Below are 19,433 nucleotides of genomic sequence, written 5' to 3'. Positions count from 1 at the left end.
ATGAACTAGAGACTGCTATCAAGTCTAGTTTAGCAGAGAAAGATGAAATCCTTGACAAGCTCAAAGTAGAGAGAGGTACATTTTTGAAGTAACTGTTTTTTCATGATGTGAATTTCTCTGGTGTTGGAGTATGGATATATTCTGCAGAAAAATGTAGTTTCTTAGTAGCGGTGAATTCAAAGCTGACTTTTACAAGGACGTGGAAAAGCGTGCTTAAGTTATGACTATCCTTAGTACAGAAATTGACTCAATACAGGTTATGTGTTGAATGAAGATTCTTAAACTCCAATTGCATTAATTCTTCAGTGGGTCAATATTTTCCCCCTTATAGGCAAGAAGACAGTCTTTTTCCACTTTTAAGCCACTAGTCTAAATTCATTTATTGTGTGAGTACAATAAATGGTACATGAAATCTATATAGACCCTTCAATTTAGTGAATTTAGATTATTTTTGTATTTTGAGTGTACACACATTTTTATTCACAGTTGTGTACATTTACAGTAACAACAGGTTTGTTCTTCTCAAAATCTGATTTCATATGTGTTTTTCCTGTGATGTAGAACAACTCAGGGAATCTTTAGAACCTAGCAATCTGTTATCTCAATATTGTGATATATTGTGCCAACAAGAAGTTTACAGAGAGAGAACGGACAGGAAGTAAACCAAATACTCTACAGATTTTTTTCCTTAAGTGTGTATTTTTAAGAGGTAGCACACTTGTGGTCAGTCTAACAGAATGAAGTGAGAGAACTTGTAAGTAGTTTGTATGATTATGGCTCATGTTCACCTTTACCAGCCCTTCCCAAAATAGGCCTTCAGGGCTTATAGATCAACAGGATACTATGTTTTCAGTTTCTGTTGCATTGAATTTGCTACAGCTTAAGTGGATTTTCTAACACCCTTCAAGGTCTGTATATCTAGGATTTTTGTCTTTGGAAAAACTTAAGCAGTGTAATATTTCGGGGTATCTGTCTTCACTGCCATCATTTTTAAAAGCAGAAGAATTGAATTACTTTTTGTCCTAACTGGATGCCTAGAACTAATGCAGAACTTCTCTCATGCTTACCCTTAATAGTTTGCCATATTAAAAATATCTATAAAACCTTCACTGGGGCTATTAGAAAAGCAGTGAACTAAGATTGCTGCTGTGGACAGAAAACGACAGAAAATCAGTGACAGTTTGATAAGAATGCTTGAAGAGGAATATCTTGTCTCCTCATTCCTGAAAAAAGCTCCAACTCAGATCTCAGTTTATAATGTAGGAAAAAGAAACAACGTCAGCATGGGAGATTCTTTTTTTTCCTGTGAGAGACCCCCCACCCAACAGCCATTGAATATATTACTTCGGAGAGTCTACAAGTTACCGCCCTCACCGCTGTCTCACTCCTGTATTTATCAGAAGGCTTAACTGTTTTCTTATATACTTGATTATTTTTAGCTTTTTTTTTTTTTTTTTTTTTTTTTTTTTTTTGAGCTTAGTGTAGTCTCTTCTCAGATGTACAAATACATTGCTTTTTTCTCGTGACTGCAGAGAATTAAAGCTTTACTGGTTAGTTGGTATTTGAATTGAAAATGGCTCCTGCGGACTCCCAGCATGCATGGGTGAGAAGACTACTGTGTAAAGGATCAATGAATGGTTCTACAGATGATTTATTTTTAGTGAAGATGTCATTTGATATATAAACTCTGCAAAATTAAAACTAACCTGATGTCAGTTTTTGAAACATGCCCAACCCCTTGAGACCAGTATTTCAGCCACCTGTTTCCTGCTGAGTTCAATACTCAAAACTGAATAGCTATTCTGTGAAAATAGTGAAGTTGTGCTTCATGCCCTGAAGGTCAACGGGAAAAGATTCCAGCATTAAAATGATATTGTGGAATATCTGTTGAAAGCTATAGTATATATTCTCAACTAAGTGTGTAATATTATACCCATCAACTCCCACCAGTGCAGATGGGAGTTACAACAGCTAATGCTTGCCTGTCAAGCTGACAGTTAACGTTTCTATCGTTCTGATCTGGAATATGAATTCATGGTATTTCAATGCATTATATAAAAAATGCAGCAGAAAAAAAAAGGTGAAAATACACTGTTCTCAAGAGAATAACTTAACTGGGGAGGAGAGCGTACAGGAAAGTACTACTTGTTCCTTAGAAACTTCTGTGTTTTTAAAACTTTTCTGTGTGAAAGAAAGCAGGCTGCTATAGCTAAATTATTTGTTCTAATCCTGATGTTTTTTCTATCACAAAACAAATTTCTTCCTGTTGCTCCTGGTAAGTCAGTGTGGAAATAGCTCTGCATTAGTGGGTATTTATAGAAAATCTCTTCATTCATTGACTGAGAAGTGAAATTGTGTTAAGTTATTCAGACTGAGAACTCAGACTCTCTCTTCTCTTCCCCAACCTTCCCCAAAAGCAAAAACCCAGTGAAGTCATACTATATAGCCTTGCCTATTGGTCTGTCTGCAAATATGTGAAGTGTAGATTTTTGATGCTGTCAGTTCAATCCTCATAAATGTAAGAATGTTTAGGTTGTCTTTTTTTTTTTTTAATCTGTACACATCTACCAGACCTAAGCAGGTTCCTACCCAGCTCCCTCCTAGTTTGCTGCTAGTATAAGATTTCAATGTAGAATGTATTTCAATGTAGATGTAGTTTCTACTTCTTTCAGTGTCATTTTAATGCATATAGTAATATGAAAAAGCAAGCTGATTTTGGTTATAGTTAAGCAATGTTTTGTTATTTCCCCATGTTCAGATCAAAAGGAAAAGCTGATGCAGGAGAACAAAGACCTGCAATCATCCTACCTGGAAAGTAAGCAAGAGCTAGATGAACTGAAAAATCGCATGAATTCATTGACCAAGGTAAAATCTTCTTTTTAGAAAACGACCAAGAAAAACATTCTGTGCTTTATTTGTAGTGCAAATACTTCTTGAAAGTAAAAGAATAATATTCAAAATGTCATGTCTAGTGGTCTTGTGAGAATGCATCTTGTTATCCTGAATGTATTTCTTCAATGTTCATTCACATCTGATACCGCCTCTTCACTGAGTATTTGTCTTTCAGGAATGTTATGTTGATGTTGATGCAACAGAACTCAATGAAGCTCTCTTGCTCATAAAGATAACTTGCAAAGAATTCTTTGTTCTTTTCTTCTTCATTTTTAAAAATGTTTTAGTTCTTGGTTCACTATTTCCTGTTACCTGTTTCGGACACAATGCCTTGGGTTCTCAAGGGCTGGATTGTTTCTGCAGTAGTTCGTGCTTCCTGCATGTATGTGTGCACAGGTCATTTTTCAGTTACAGTGAAGCAAAAGGAAAGATGAAAATTTTGAGAATGAAATTTAAAGTTACCTAGATTTCACTAGGATTTCATACCTAGAGTTGTGTAGGATTTGCAATAACGCTAAAGGGGAATTCAAGCCAGATTCTGTAGTGTTTTCTGAAAAACTTGCTCTTTCTCATTTAAATGAGCAATCGCACTATCTTGTTCTTCCTGTAATGTTGATTAAAAACATTTTCTTTTTTTAATTCTTTCATTTGTTTTGAGCACATTCTAACTGTAGCTCTGAAAAAGTGCTAGAGCAACCTCACAGCTAACTAGTTGCCCTGTCTATGTTTACTAATAGAGAAATACATAGAAAAAGCTGTTTTTTTTTTCTCTTGCTCATAAGTTGTAGTTTTATTTTTTGTCAGAACTGAATTGAAAGTGAGCAGGAAAGAATTGAGTGCTTTAAGTTTCCACTGTTCTTGAAGACTTGCATTTAATTTAAACCATGTTTACTGAAATTTATAAAGTTTATGATAAGTAGAATCTTACTGCTACTTGAAAGCTAATAATTCTGTAATGATAACAAAAGAAGTAAAGCAAGAAGATAAAAAATGAAACATCAGTATTAGTAATAGCAGTAATGTAGGCTTGGGCATTCACTGGAGCGTAGTTATCGAGTATATAGAAGGTAAATGCATGAGGTGGATTGAGAAGAGTGATTGCTTCTGAATATCTCATATATTTGAAATGTACAACAATTGGAAGTTTACATTACTAAATAAAATTGTGGCGGGTGCAGGTCCATGGCATTTTTATTTTGTGTTACCATGTGTCCTCCTTTCAGTGCTATATTAAACTATGCACAAAAACATCTAGATATTTTGCAAGAGTAATTCTCTAGTAATTTTTAAAATTTGCTCTAGGTTCGAAAGCAGCAGCAGAATGGGGACCTTTTATGTTTGGAAAAAGAAGGTGATGGTAGCCCTGAAGATTTGGAACATTCCATGAAGAAGCTGCAATTAATACATGTGGAAACAGTGCACGAACTTGAAAAGACAAGGAATATGTTAGTTGTACAGCATAAGATTAACAAAGGTTACAAGGTATTAAACTCCACTCATAGTGGTAGATAACACAATGATAACATTTCAATATCTGTAGCACTGGAACTTGTTCCATCGTGAAAAAATGAAGTTATAATTCAAGCTTCCAAATTCATCATCCAAGCCAGTCTGTTTTATGAAGTAACCTAACATAAAATTTGTTCATGCTGAAAGAAGTGTTCAAAAACCACAAGATCCAAATAACTGCAATTTCAATCTTTTAACTCACCCTGTTTAGAGCCCTTAAGCTTTTGGTTTCATGGGATTATCTCAGAGCTCTTATCAGGCCCACACAGGAAAAACAATACGCACACTTATCTATGAAGCTTCCTTTTTCACAGCGCTCTGCTTTCAGCCTCTTGTGCTGGATTATTGCAGATGATATTTTGGTTTTCATTTGATCCATCTGAGGTTTAATAATACAATCTTTACAAAAACTATTAGGAATATTATTCTGGATGAATCACTAGTCAGTTTTCCTCAATAATAATTTTAGAATTTGCTAAAATTAGAACTGATTGCTGTGGTGTTGAATTAAAATTTGCTATTTTTCTTTACTGCAAATTCTTAAACCTAACTGTATTTTCTCTTTTGTAGCCAAAAGCGTGTGCAATATCAATGTAGATATGCTTCAGTGGTCCTTTTCACATGTAATTTTTTTTTTTCAGACTGAATTTGAGGCAATGGCGCAGAAGATGGAAAGTCTACAGAAAGGCTATGAGTTAAAAATAGAAAAGTATGTCCATCTTCTTGATAGTAGGGCTGAATGCATCAAAAACCTTGAAGGTATTTTTGAATCATATTTAATTCCTTCAATTTTTTTTTATTGTTCTTAGATTGCAAAGCTTGTTCATCGGGTGAAACGCCTTTTAATTCTTGAAACTAACAGAAAGATCAGGTCCTCCATGGCCCGTTATCTATGATGTTTTATTGACTTGTTACTTATTAAATAAAAGTCAAGAAGGTGCTTTATATGCTGCAACTGTTGCAGTATAAGTGGCCAAGCCTCTATGGGTAAATTATGTGTTTGTGGTCAAATTTTTTTATTTTGCTGTTCAGTAATTACGTAACTTTTTGTGTGTTGCAAAACCTTTCAAAGTTATGGCATAATATGCCTACAGAATATTTTAACATCATGAATCTGAAATTGTTTTAATGACCTTATTGTATAGTATAAATAGAAAATGGAAGCCCAAAACAGGATAACTCACTAAGCTCAATGTAACAACATTCATCATATTTTGTCTCCAAGTTGCATGTTCTGTGCTGAAGGACTGCATGATGATTTATGTCTTAATTCTGTAACCATTTATTCTTTCTTTCCTCAGCACGTAATATAATTTGTAGTTCAACCCTTCAAAAATACACTTCTTAAGTTTCTGCTGAATTTTAGCATAAAAATACTTACTTTGATCATCATATGAGGCTTCTGCATTTTGGCTTTTTACTGTTATTAATTTCTAGCAGTCTGTGTTATACTGATGCAACTGCATTGTATGAATATTTTCAGCATGGTAAGCTAGCCATGGATGTCTGATTTGAAGTGTGCAATTTGTGTCGGTTGTTTGTTTTTTATTTAAGAATTTAATATTGTTAATATAATTGAATTATACTTTTACTTCTCTGAGCAAGCATGAATTATATTTGATTTTTAAACAGTCATGTTGTAGCTCCCATTTTCTTTATTGCAGCCCAACTGAGAGATGTTGTCTACAGTACTAAACGGTACAAACCCAGACCAGAAATACTGCCAGTCAATCCAGTGAATAAATCTGATGCAACTCTACATTTAGAAAGAGGACAGGGCCTTTTTGAAATTCATATCAACAGAGTGATCTTGTCTTCTGCAGCTGTGCATGCTTTTGGTGACCATGAACCTGCAACTTTTTGTTGTTTTACATTTTATGACTTCCAACTTCAAACAACTCCTGTTTTGTATGGAAATACCCAGTTATATCACTTTACTTCTCAGCATCGCGTGAAGATTGATGACTGCTTCTTGAACTACTTGAGGAATAGCAGTATCACTCTTGAGTTTCATCATGCATATGGCAGAGACCATGAAACAGTAGCAATATGCCAGGTGGCCCTCCATGAAACCCTGGAACAGAATGGGAGGATCTACGGCTCGGAAGATTTAGTCGGTAATTAACATATGAAAAAGTATTTTGTTTGGTGTGATGATGTGACCAGTAATCTATGTTTGATCACCAATTAATTTATGTATTGCTATTTAAAAAGAAAAAGGAATGGATTAAAAAAACTTTTACATTGGATGTGCAGCATTTTTGTTGATTCTAGCTCTTCAGACAGGTACAATTTTACCAATAATCAATGAGTACAAAGATGACATTAATAAAATCACCTGATGTGACATATTAGAAGTTTACTACATGCTGAAAATAGCATTAGAGAATCTTGTCTAAAAATAGCAGGAGATTCTTTGTCTTGTACAGAAGTTACTTACCAAGTGTAATTAGACAAGTAAAGGTGATTTTATTAAGATAGTATTAGTTTCTCAATATAATTATATGATGACAGCGTGGAGAAAGGTAGTTAGAGCAATGTTCTTGTTCGCACTGTTGTACTACTCATATTTCACTGTTTTTCTATGAACACTGCAGAGAAGATCTTCAAAATCTGACATTCTCTTTCATTTTTCATTATTGTTTTATATATTATTTGTGGTTTAGTTGTTTAATGCAGGCTTCCTTCATTCTCTAAGACCACTGTTTGTACAAGGTGGCTTACTTAACTACTTACTTAACTATGAAAAAATAATTTCAATCAGATCTTGTAATGAGCTTAAATGAAACTAAATTATTTTACTCTCACGTATATAACTAATCTGATGAGTGTAATATGCATGAAAACCTAAAATGTTTCTGCTTTATAAGACTGTCAAATATCAGTGCTTGATACTTGGCCCAAATGTCATAGTTATCTACCCTCACCCTTCATCAATATGTAACAGAAGAAATTATGGTTGTAGTTATAACTGTTAAGTCTGCTGAAGAGGTAAGAGGTCTGCTTGTAATTAATACTCACAAAGCATCAAAAGGGCAGAAAAGGTCTGGTTACAGTAGAAAATACTTCAAATAGTAGGATCTACAGTGGGGTTTTGGTTTGGCTTTGGGATGTGTTGTTGTTTCTTTTAATCTAAATCATTGTTTTGAAGTCATTCTAAGATGAAGTGAAAGTGTGATTCCATCTTTCCTTAGGAGTGAATGGAAACGTCGAAGGTTTTGGTACTTTAGAATACTGGATCCGGTTCCGAGCTCCTATGGATCGATCCATTGGTCTTTACAAAGAGAAGTCCAAAGCTCGAGGGTATATAACACCCAGTTTGAGGGAAGACGGATCACCATTCCAGGTATGCTTGGTTTTGTATTACGTAGCTTTGGATTAACTCTTGGATTATTTTTTTTTTTTTTTCCCCATTGCATTTTCTTTTTTCCACATTGGCACAGCTGGAGTTTTGCTGAAGAGGCAAAGTCTTAAACTTCAGTTGCTTACTTTTATAGACTGTCATTAGAACATTTGAAATTATTACATAAATATTGTGTTTATTTCTCTTAACCTGTAAAAGCCAGATTTTGTTTACATTGTATCGTAGTGGATTATTCAGGAATGTTAAACCAGCCAGATCTCAGTGAGGTATTACAGATGAAGCAATTGTTCAGAAAGTTTTAAAAGTTCATAATGTTTGCATACATTGACATTGAGATAATAAAAAACTTTTTGTTTTTATTTCATTTATTACTTGATGAAGAGAATTATCGTGATATAAAACTTTATGTGGTAGTGATTTATTTGCTAAACTAACTGATAAAAACAACTCTATGTCTAGCATGACTTTAATGTTCTTTACTATACAACCATGTGAGTTTATATTAAACCAAAATCTGTACTGATTCCCTAATGTATGCTGGGAAGTATGATGTACAAATTCTGTGAAGGGTCAGTGTAGATATTTTCAGAGTATCTTTGGGCTTGACAACAGTGTAACATTTGCTTTAAATCAGTTTTTACTCAAAGGTATTTTTAACTCCAAGGTATTTTTAACTGACTCTTAAAATCTGGCCATTGTGAAATGCTCAAATCTGTAGTTTTCTCTATTTTTTTATTGTTATTTCTAGCTACGTTACAAATCCAAACACAGATGGAAGATAAGGAGAGCATTTTGTTGGAGCAGAGCATTTTGTTGTAATTATTCGAAAACTGGAAATTCAAGCAATTGAAATATGCTGGTTGTTGAGGAAATAGAACAGGAGAAATTGCAGAAATGAACAGTTTTTAAAGTAGATGTTTGAAACACTGCAGTTCTCAGAGATGCTTCATACAGAAACTGAAAGTCATGTAGAAATGGTGCAGGTGGTTACATTATGTTACAGTTTCTATTAGTCTGGAGCTGCAGAAATACCTTCAGTTGTGTGTTCCAAAATTTAGGTTTTCACTAGTTAAACACATAAATATAAAACTCCGTCCTTTATGAGTGGCAGAAATCATGGAAATGTGAACTATACATAAACTGCTATAAAGACTCTTTTTCCCAATTCTGTTTGTAGCCTAGAAATAATAGTGTAAAATGTTACACATTCAGGAAAATCTGAAACTATCATGATTGGCTGTCTCTGCCAATTTCATTGTGGGTTATTTAATAAAAATATTTACCATGTTATCATGCAAAATCAAATTGATTCATGTTCCCCCAAATACCACAAGACAGAACTCTGAGTTCCATAAGCCAGATAATTACGTACGAAGAATGAAATTAGCTGTGACACATTCGCATAAAAGAAAGCAGAGCCTTATGGGGTGAATGTAGTTGGGGATTGCTTCTTCAAAGACAGTTGTATGATTTGGGCTTTTGTGCTGTTCTTTAATTTTTATTAATTTACCCATTTTCTTATTCCACTTCAAACATATATTTTTGCTGTTTGTGTGCTGATTTTTGTCATTTCTTTGTTAATACAAAGGTTTTGGAGAAAGAAAAGGGAAGGCAAATCTGCTGTGCTATTTTAATTATTGAACAGTACATATATAAAGAACTGCAGTTCTTTTTGTCTTGACACAGAGTAGCTTTCAAAATCAGACTCCGTGGTTTTAAAGTGGCATAATCATTCCACTTAAAGTGGAATCATCCTTAACACTTTGCTACCATGATAATCAAATGGCAAAGAGGTCACAATATTTTAGAAGAATTAGGCAAATAATCACATTCGTGAAGGGATTAATCTCTTATCTCCTTACACCTGCAATCAAAGAGGGTTGTAGTTGAATTTATGGAATGAATTAGATTTTGGCATAGAAAGTTAAACAGTAGTTGGATGTCATCTAGATAACTTATTTGTTCTATTTATGTATCTCTTAGTATGCCGACATAAGAATTCTAATTTTTAAATTCAACTTCCTTTTCATATAAAACAGCCAATTCCCAGAACTGCCCAAGTCAGCACTTCAACAGATGGCGATTTAAATGAGCTCCTTGTTACAATAAAATGTTGTAACCGTCTACAATCCCAAAAGAAACATCTTCAGCCAAATTCGTATGTTGTCTACAAGTTTTTCGATTTTGCACACCATGATACTTGCATCATTCCTAGCAGCAGCAACCCAGAAATAGATGACTGTATGTGTTTCCAAATGCCAATGACTGCAGAGCTAGACCAATACTTGAAATGGGAATCCTTAACATTTTATGTATTTGATGATGCCGAAGTGGGAGAAGATGGCTATTTAGGGAAAGCCAATGTGCCTCTTATTCCCTTAGCATCTAACAGATCTATCTCAGGTAAGAATTTGATCTCTTCAAACCTAACAAAATCTTCACTTCTTGTTTAATATATCTTTTAAATATCTTTAGAACTTCGCCTAGTGAAATTTGGAGTATCTCAAAGAATAGAGATCTACTGTCAGGTTGGCACTTGTTCCAGTGTTTGACTTCCTCTGTGATTTAAAAAAAAAAAATAAAAAAAAGAAGGAAAGCACCTTTTTCTTTCCAATATTTCAACTTAACTGTTGGCTCTCCTCTTCCTGCTGTGCACCCATGGTTCCATCTTTTCTACATTCTATAAGTAGTGGTTGCAGACAGCAATAACATACCTCCAGTCAGAGCTGTCTTTTCTGAAGGTCAAGCAAATCCGCTTCTTTGAGGCTCTTCTATGTCATGTGCTCCAACTCCCTGAATTTCTTGGTAGTCCTCCAATTGACTTGCTCAAATGTGTCAATGTCTGTTGTTGTGCAGGAGTGGCTACGGTATTCCAGATGCCATCTCATAGGTGTTAAATAGAGTAAGAATTCTGGCTGATGGAATCTGGAGTGCAGTTGGTCTTCATTGTTGCAAAAACACAGCTTTACTGGCTCCTATTATGTTACTCAAAACAGGACCAGTTTTTTTTTCTCTTCCCTGCAAGGAAGGCTGCTTGTTGCTTATCAACCCCCAGCCTCTACTGCTTCTTGAAGATATTCTGGGGCAGATGCAGGACTTTGCATTTGCTATCATAGAACTTCAGGACTGTCAGGCCCATTTTTCCATTCTGTGTGAAAATTCACCCACAAATTAATATCATTTACAAATTTGCTGTGGCATATATAACACAAAACCTGCTTAATGATTGTTTTGATTACCAACTATAAGATGCATATGGAATTGTTTATTGAAAATTTTATGATATGATTACTGTAAAATGTAATTTATAATTACCTCCACAGAAAGGGAAAATAGGCAAAAAATTCCAAGTGAATTTAATGTTTCGTCTTTGATAAATATTTGGCAATGGATGGATTTTAAAATTCAATTTATATATTTAACAAAAATAAGTATTAGTAGAAAATGAGAATGTTTAAGTTAAAAAATTTTGAACCATGTTAGTAAGAATTACTTATCTTGTATTAGGTTACCAGAGAACCTACAAGACATTTTGAAAGGATGTAGTAGTCCTGTTCATACTAAATTCTGTATTTCTGAATATCTTTAATATTAATTAGGTATACTTGACTCTAAAAAAACACAATATTGTGGCTTTATTCCAATAATGAAATACTTAGTAAAATGGGGACTGCAAAAACTGTTGTGCTTGAATCACGTTTTGCTTTGCACTGCAATTCACTGTATCCAGCCTATTCAGATGAAATTTACTTTTTGTTGTCAGGTACATTTGAAATAACAGATTCTGAAAGAAGAGTTACTGGTGCTATCAGAGTTATGTTAAAGTGGAAGTTTGCCTACCAACCACCGAGTGGAGCCGCAGTGGCTTCAGACTCAGAGAATTACATTCAGAATAAGAAATCAGTGGCACCTAAATTAGTTTCAGAAGAAGAAACGCAACCTCCAACCTTCTCTCCTTCTTTAACTTCATCAGTGACAGTAAGTAATGTAACAAACTTGAAAAAGCTAAGAGATACGAAAGACCTACTGCAGCAGATCACTTAGATCTTCTCTGATGACCAGGATTTGTCCTTACTGTAAAACAGCGCGTAGTACAAATGCTTCATGTAACTTCTATCTTGGACTTCCATTGGGAAGTAAAATCTTTCTTGTATTCAAAACTTTTTGAAGATAAGCAGTAGTAACTCATTCTTTCAGATGTATGATACTGCTTAGGATAGTCCTACAATAATTTCTCACATGGAACTCACTTTGCATTCCATAGATTTTCTGTAGAGTGTTACACTCATTTGTGGCTTAATTCTGGAAGAGATCTCAGTTTTTGGGGAAATTATTCAAAGAAAAACTACATCATCTCTCCTATTTAGAATTGAAGTTAGGACCATTTCATTTGTCTAAAATGAAAAATTAGGGTCTCTCAGAATTTACTCAAGATGATTCAAATATGCCAATAAATGAACTTCACCTTTATTTTTATATTATAGGTACCCGTACCGAAACCAAGACGCCGTACAGCTCCAACAGACAAGAAAGTGTCATTTGTGAATGCCAGTTCAGTACAGGTGACAGTAAGTTTAATGTATTATGTTTGTGCATATTGAAGCAAGGAGACCTTCTTAGGTCACAGTGTGCACAAAGTGTAGAGCTAGTAATCGAGAACAGTCAGCTAAAAAAGGTGGCATGTCCAAGGCAGTGAATGATAACGTAGTACTTCATAGAGATTAGAAAACAATACAGGCTCCTCAAAATTGCTTGCTGTCTTACGCAGCTTTTGAGCTTCCATTTTCATGGGTTTATAGCAGATTCCCACAGGACTGGTTAACAGTCTCTGCACTGTTTCTTAGCTCTCCAGATTATTAAAGTGACTTCTATTAACCACTCACGCAAACATTTAAGTGACTGTAGAAATTAAGTTGATTGAAACCAATTTGAAGTTTTGTACCAATAGGATACAAAATTTGACACCATTCATAGTCACTTCTGCACAAGTTTTATCAGCTGCAACTACACATGCTATGGAAACAATTATATTTCAAGACATGCAGTAAAGTGTCTTTTGCACATCCTTCTGTAGTCTAAAAGGATCTGCATGGAAGTAATTCAAACATGCTTTAAATTTTTATTTGATTTTTAGCTGGGCACTGACTGTATTAATCACATCCTTTAATTCATTGTTGGTTCTCTAACAGTTAATGATTAAAATGTTATGAGTATTTTTGTTAATATTGCGTTGCAAGTAACTTATGCATTCTTAAAAATTTGCTGTGAAGATTTTTTTTTTTCCATTTGCAAATACCTTGATTGAATTTATTTTTCAGTTGTAACATACATTTTCTGTTCACAGCTCTTTCTGCTATTGCTTAGTTTACTATGACTAGAGCTTTATTCTGAGCTTCATATCACAGACTAGAAATATGAATGAAGTACAATATGAGAGAAATCAACTGAGATGTCAGATGTATGGTTACAGGCACAACACCTTCAGCTATCTGAACAGCAGCCTCTTAAAATTTGATAATTTTTCACGAAGTATGGTTGTCTAAGGCAGAGATTTAGCTATTTGATCTCTAGCAAGAGTTGTTCATTAATGGGTGCTCCGCTGTCCTGGCTTTAAAAAAGCGAGTCTCAGTGTCTGGCTACAGACAAGAGTTCTGTACTTAATACTAAGTCACAAAATATTTGGACTTTCTCTGAAGTCTGAATCTTGTGGTGACTCTGCTCGAATGTATTCATGCAAGACAAATGGAACAGATCAGTATCTAAAGGGGGGCCATGTAAGAAAGAAGAGAACAGATTCTTTAGCAGGGTCTATTGCGATGGGACGAGAGGAAAAAGTTTCAAACTAAAACAGGACATTTATGCTGGACATAAGGAAAAGGTTTTGTGACATAAGGATGAAGAGGTGCTGGAACAGGTTGTCCAGAGAAGTGGTGAATGCCTTATCCTCGGGAGACGTTCAAGGTCAGGCTAAGCAACCTGTATCTGTAGATGTCCCTGATCATTGCAGGGAAGTTGGACTTAAATGACCTTGAAAGGATTCCTTCCAACTCAGACGATTCTGTGATCTTAAGCACATAATTATGAGGAAAGAGGATTTACTAAAAATTGGATGAATGATTTATCTCCATTGAAATCCCAAACCATTTGTAAGAATTCTCCAGTGTTTTAGGTAGAAGCTGTAGCAGAAAGTAGGAACAGCAATACTAATGCGGAGAAGCAAAGGAGGATGTAATTTCCTGTCTAAATATTTCTCCACCAGTAAATTCATACCTATATATTTTTTTAATTATATAGTATCTAACAGGTCCAAATGCTTTGGAGGTATGAAATTATTCCGTTTTTGCAGTTCTTTCTAATATGTTGCCTTTGAATTCCGTATCTACATTATCTCTTTAGTCGTATATTAAAAACTGTGCTATCATTAAGGATTATCTCATAAGTCAGACATGAAATATGAAGGGGAAAAAGTGATCCCTTCTTGTGACTTTTTCTTTTTGGTCATTAGAAAGACAGGCATATCTACTCATTTCCTTCTATGTCTGGATAAAGCTTTTGTCTTTGATTTAAAAAATTATCATCATTTAATGGGGTGGGAAATGAAGCAGAAAAGTAGTGACTTTGGAATATTGCTGAATACATAGCATTCCAAGAGCGAAGATACTGCATTAGTCCAATTGATTGTGAGAGTAAATTCTTGTGGGAAATTGGCAAGCTTTTGGTTCCAGTGGTGTAGCAAAATGTTTGTTTGTTTGTTTTTTTACTGCCTCTCCTTTGAGAATTGTAGGTCTTCTGCATCATTTATTTGTTACTGCACATGAAAACTTCATTGCTTCTTATACTGCCAAAACAATATAGTTGTTTAAAAGGCATAAAATATAATGAATGTGAGTGACAAATCTTCGTGTTTTAAACCTTCATAATTTTCAAGATATGTTTTATGATGTTATTTATTCTTATGTTGCATGTAATATGTAAGGTTAAACAAGAAAATCTAGCAGATGTTAAGGTGAAGGAGACTGTTGAAGAAATTCAACAAGAGAAAGAAGACCATTCATGTTTGCCAGAAGAGCAGCTGTCTGGCCAAGGCTCAGTTATCTCTGGAAATGAGACAGAAATATCTGAAGAACTGGAATCAGAAGGTAGAATTCATTCTTTATGAATAAGTGGCTATATTTCCTTAATAAATCTGTCTCTTTCTTTTTCTTTTTTTCCTCTCATTTCTTACTAGCAGTGGGAGCTGCCTCATTATGAGAAGGTTCATGACAGAAATGATATTCTGGTGTACTTTTAGCTGTAGATGGGTGGTGGATATGGTAGTGTTATTTTCATCCCAAATGGAAACTGTATTGTAATGGAATGCAAAAATCTGGTATCTGACCCAGATTCATAAAAAATTAAAAGAAAGCTGGCTTCTATTTTGAATGTCTTCATATTCTCTCTTAGAACTACACTGTTATAAAGACTGTTTTAATGAACATGCTCCTTTTGTCTGCAGCTAACAGCCAGTGCTGATACTGGAAACCCTTTCAGGCTGTGAAAGGACAGTGTGCCTTATCACATCTGTGGCATAAAGTTGTTAAGAAGCAGATTTATTTCAAGATTATAACAGCTGGGTCACTGGTTCCACCTTTGAGCTAAACTGTGTGTTAGTAAAATAAGCCATATCTAAAATAGGGAAACAAACAGGATGTTAAAATTTAACATTAACTGTTTACAGCTTCTGCATAAGAATCATTAGTAAAATTGGAAATCAAGGTGTTGAATCCCTATTGCGTTTTTAAGTAATTTGTTTCAGAAAGGAGGGGCCTGAATGCTCTAGAAAATAATTACCTGCATTACAGAATTACTTTATTTAAGAAAAAAAGAGTATTTCTTTGGCTGTGTGTGGTATTAAACCTAATCATAGAAGAGCTAAAAATTCAGGCCGTGTCCTTTATTAAGCTAACTGATATTTATACTTAAGTTCCTCACAGGACTTGTATCGTTGTACTTAACAACGATACTTTACTTAACTCTAGTTAAGTAAACAACTACTTAACAACTTAATTTTAATCTTGGAAACGTTCATATTTTTTTAGAAAACAAGAACAGGCAACAACAATGTAGTCCATTAATAGTTTGTCAGTTTGCCACTCCTGCCTTCCGCAAGGAAGTGCTTTACTGGACACCATTGTACAGTGTTTATCAGGAGTAGCTAATATATCACTGTCATGTTTTCCAGCAAATCTCAGATTCACTACAGACACAGTGTGTTTTTTAACTACATTTTTTTATTTATTTTAGCAGATGAAGATGATAGACACACAGATGATTCCACTGAATCGGAAACTGACAGCGACGACTGTATTGTTACAAGTCCAATATCCAAAAATATTTTACAGGTCAGTTGGAGTGTTTTATGGCAATCTGCTAAATCTAAGAAAAAAAAAAAGTCAAGCCTGACTATATATTTAGCACTGGTATGGCCTCACCTTGAATACTGTGTGCAGTTCTGGATTCCATAATATATATATAAATGAAGTTAAGTTACTTGAAAGCATCCAGAGGGCAGCAAAGTTCATAAAAGGGCTGGAAGGCACTTCCTGTGAGGAGTGGCCCACTTGAGTTTTCTGGAGGAAACATTACTTGCAGGTTATCTCATTGCTCTCTGCATCCTCCTGAGGATGGGAAGTGGAGAGAAAGGCGCTGGTATTTTTAACTTCTGATTAGCCCTGATGTGGGCAGGCAGTTTAACTTAGATGGCCTTTGAAGGTCTCATACAGTTTAACTGTTCTATTCTATGACATGATTTGTTTTTGTATGTTTCTGAACATTTTGGTTCCTTTAACTCTATTTGCTGTTCTTTAGCAACCTGATTTGTTGTCATTGTTACCAGTGTTGTAATTTGATTTTTGCTGCCAGAAAAACCTTGGTTCCCATGTCTGGGATTTCCATATATTATCCTTCCCTGTGTTGAGTCAACCAAAAACAAACTGTAGAAAATTAGGAGATTTATTAATAATTACTGGTATCTTTCTGTGCTGCATTTGTTATGACCAACAAAACCTTGGAACTACAGATTTCTAATTAGTGTAAATCTGAGATCAAATTTTAGTAAGGACAAAATCTCCCTAAGCATGTTCTAATATGAATGTCTGAAGATCTTTATTTCATTCTTCAGTCCTCCTTCAGTCTTGTCTTTGCCACACTTAAGAAAATGTGTGTTTTTTACTTTTGGTGCTTTTAGAGAAGGGGAAAAAAAAATAATTGGTCACAGTCTGTAGTACATCTACTGACACATCCCAGTATATTCATTTGATTAAATGTTGTTAAAATTGCATAAGCTTGAGGCTGTTAATAGTGTGGAAACCTTGCATGCGTTCCAATGCAGCCAAATAGATTTCTTTGACTTCACAATAATTTAAAAACTAAAGATTGGTTTTCAAAAAAGTTTGTGCAGGTACAGTATCATTTCAGAGCACATTTTTTGTGCTTCCATTTGTGTGCATGTAAATGTAGCATTCTTTTGGCTTGTCCTAAAAACCTGCAATTAATGAGCATAGAGTCACGTACATGAAATACAACATAATACCATTGTGGAAAATGTACTTCAAACAGTATTTGAGTAGTATAGTTCTTTATAAAGATGAGACCATTTAGTACTTCTATAATATAATTTATGCAATGTTCACCAAACAATATTGAAAAGCAGGCATCTAGCACTTGAAATTGATTGCAGTACTTCTAATAGTTAAGACTTCTCTGGACTGTCCTAGTCTCCTTTTAAAGGAGTAAGGATATACCATACTGTTATATCCTGTCAGCCTAGATGTAATTTGATTTTTCTGTTTGTTATTTAAGTAAAGGCTCTTGAAATTTAGCCAAGTAAGTAGCAATTTTAGGCAATGTTTCTCAGGAGAAATATTGTTTTTTGTTTTTTTTTTAATTGTAGAAGGGTTTTAGAAATGCTAAATGTCACCAGTTACATCAGCTAGAGGGAGATTAAGAAGGTATTTTTGAAAATGAGACATTCTAAAAACATATGTATAAACATTGCATTTCCATCTGTAACTTTGAGAACTTAAATGACTGCTACTCATCTGTACCGAGTCAAACAATAATAGGGTTTATCTGTGCATTCCTTATCATCCTCTATTTCATGTTATCAAAACCATGGGAAAACATTTCTGAGCAAGTAGAGAGTTCAAGTTTCCCTCTTTGTAGATCTGTTCATCAGGTAACAAAGTGCAAGAAGAGTGGATAATAAAATTAAAGCTATAGGTTATGAAGGCAACACGATACAAATTTGATTTTAAAATTAGGCATCGATGTATTTGAAATTTCTAGTTTACCAAATGCAGCATGTGAAAGTTGGTACTTAATTCATATTTTTAAAAAGATTAAAAACCAATGCCTTTTATCTTGTGAGATAAGTATCCTGCTGGTAATCAAACAGTGTAAATAAGTCTTGTGATTTTAAGTGATTGTTATGCTGATTATCCTATGAATCTAAGTTGTATGCCAAACTGTTTAAGCTACTTAAGATCATACTGTTTCTTTTTTGCATGTTGCAAATTAGACAGTTCATGGTTATTTCTCAGAGATGTTGATCATAAAGGGAATCTAACAGATTTTCCACTACTTAGCTGTACCACTTGCTTCTTTCTCTTTTCTTCTTGTCTATGATGTATAATTAATCATAGATTACTTCATTTTGTTTCATTTCATTTACAACATTTATGAGCTTCACTTTGTCGGTATGAAATGCTTGTCCCCTTCTTTCCTTTCCAAAGTGGTGTAATTAGTGTTAGCATCTTTTTTAACAGGCTACATAAAGTTTAGTGGCTGGATTAAATCAGGTCATTAACATAATGTGCTATACAATTTGCCCCTATCTCTTTTCGTTTCCAGCACATCAAAGTGCCAGAGAGTGCCAGTGTAATTGGGCCTTGCTAGCTTGTCAGGTTCAGTCAGGCTGATGGCTGCTGCTTTTACTGAAAAGCTTCCAGGCATGATAATTAATAGAGAAAAGAAGTCTGAGAAATGTAAAAGTTTGGACAGTTCTCTATGAATATTTCATACATTTGAATAATCAGAAGTTAACATTATCAATTTGATGTATAATACGTTGATTAAAAGCCTTGTTTCAGATCCTCAAAATAGACATCAAAACTGGAAATTTGCGTTTTCTTTGGCATGGTCTTTATATTAAAAAAACCTCTTTTTGCATTCACTCCTCCTCCCTTTCACCCCTATGTCTGCACTTAATCTGTAGAGGAGATAATACGGCATTCAGTTATCACAATATAATTTACTGCTGTCAGCTTCCAACTTAAAATATGCCCATAAGGCAATTACTGGCAAAACCAGTTCATTTGGTGGTGGTCCCACTTTTTTTTTTTTTTCTTTAGGTGTGTTTACATCTCTGTATTTCACTGCAGATACTGAGAGTGCATTATCTTGCACTCAGAGGTTTATTGAAAGTTGTCATTGTTGGTTCATTTTAGATCTCTGGGTTTCATTTAGATACTGAAGTCTCTTAAAAGCTATTAACAAGCATCAGCAATTGATTGTGATTCATCTGTGCAATGCAATGGTTGTGGAAAGTTGGGAATATTTAAATGACGTTTATGTATAGGAAAGCTATAAATACTTTTCCTTTTATTGTGCCTTTTTTGTACAGTTCCGT

At 34.5% G+C, this 19,433-nt stretch overlaps 1 protein-coding gene across 1 annotated transcript in view; it reads left to right on the top strand.

The window, feature by feature from the left end:
• Window positions 1–19,433, top strand: part of RPGRIP1L (RPGRIP1 like) — a 57,018-nt gene that overhangs the window by 22,288 nt on the left and 15,297 nt on the right. The window contains 11 exon segments of the mRNA XM_042877218.1: window positions 10–75; window positions 2,759–2,865; window positions 4,195–4,374; window positions 5,043–5,160; window positions 6,066–6,518; window positions 7,596–7,747; window positions 9,805–10,168; window positions 11,529–11,743; window positions 12,250–12,333; window positions 14,742–14,904; window positions 16,049–16,146. Coding sequence (XP_042733152.1) covers window positions 10–75; window positions 2,759–2,865; window positions 4,195–4,374; window positions 5,043–5,160; window positions 6,066–6,518; window positions 7,596–7,747; window positions 9,805–10,168; window positions 11,529–11,743; window positions 12,250–12,333; window positions 14,742–14,904; window positions 16,049–16,146 — 2,000 coding nt within the window.

Source organism: Lagopus leucura, unplaced genomic scaffold (assembly GCF_019238085.1).
Source record: "Lagopus leucura isolate 7727_CA_CO unplaced genomic scaffold, USGS_WTPT01 Super-Scaffold_100017, whole genome shotgun sequence".
Classification (NCBI taxonomy): Eukaryota; Metazoa; Chordata; class Aves; order Galliformes; family Phasianidae; genus Lagopus; species Lagopus leucura.
This window is presented reverse-complemented; position numbering and strand designations above follow the sequence as displayed.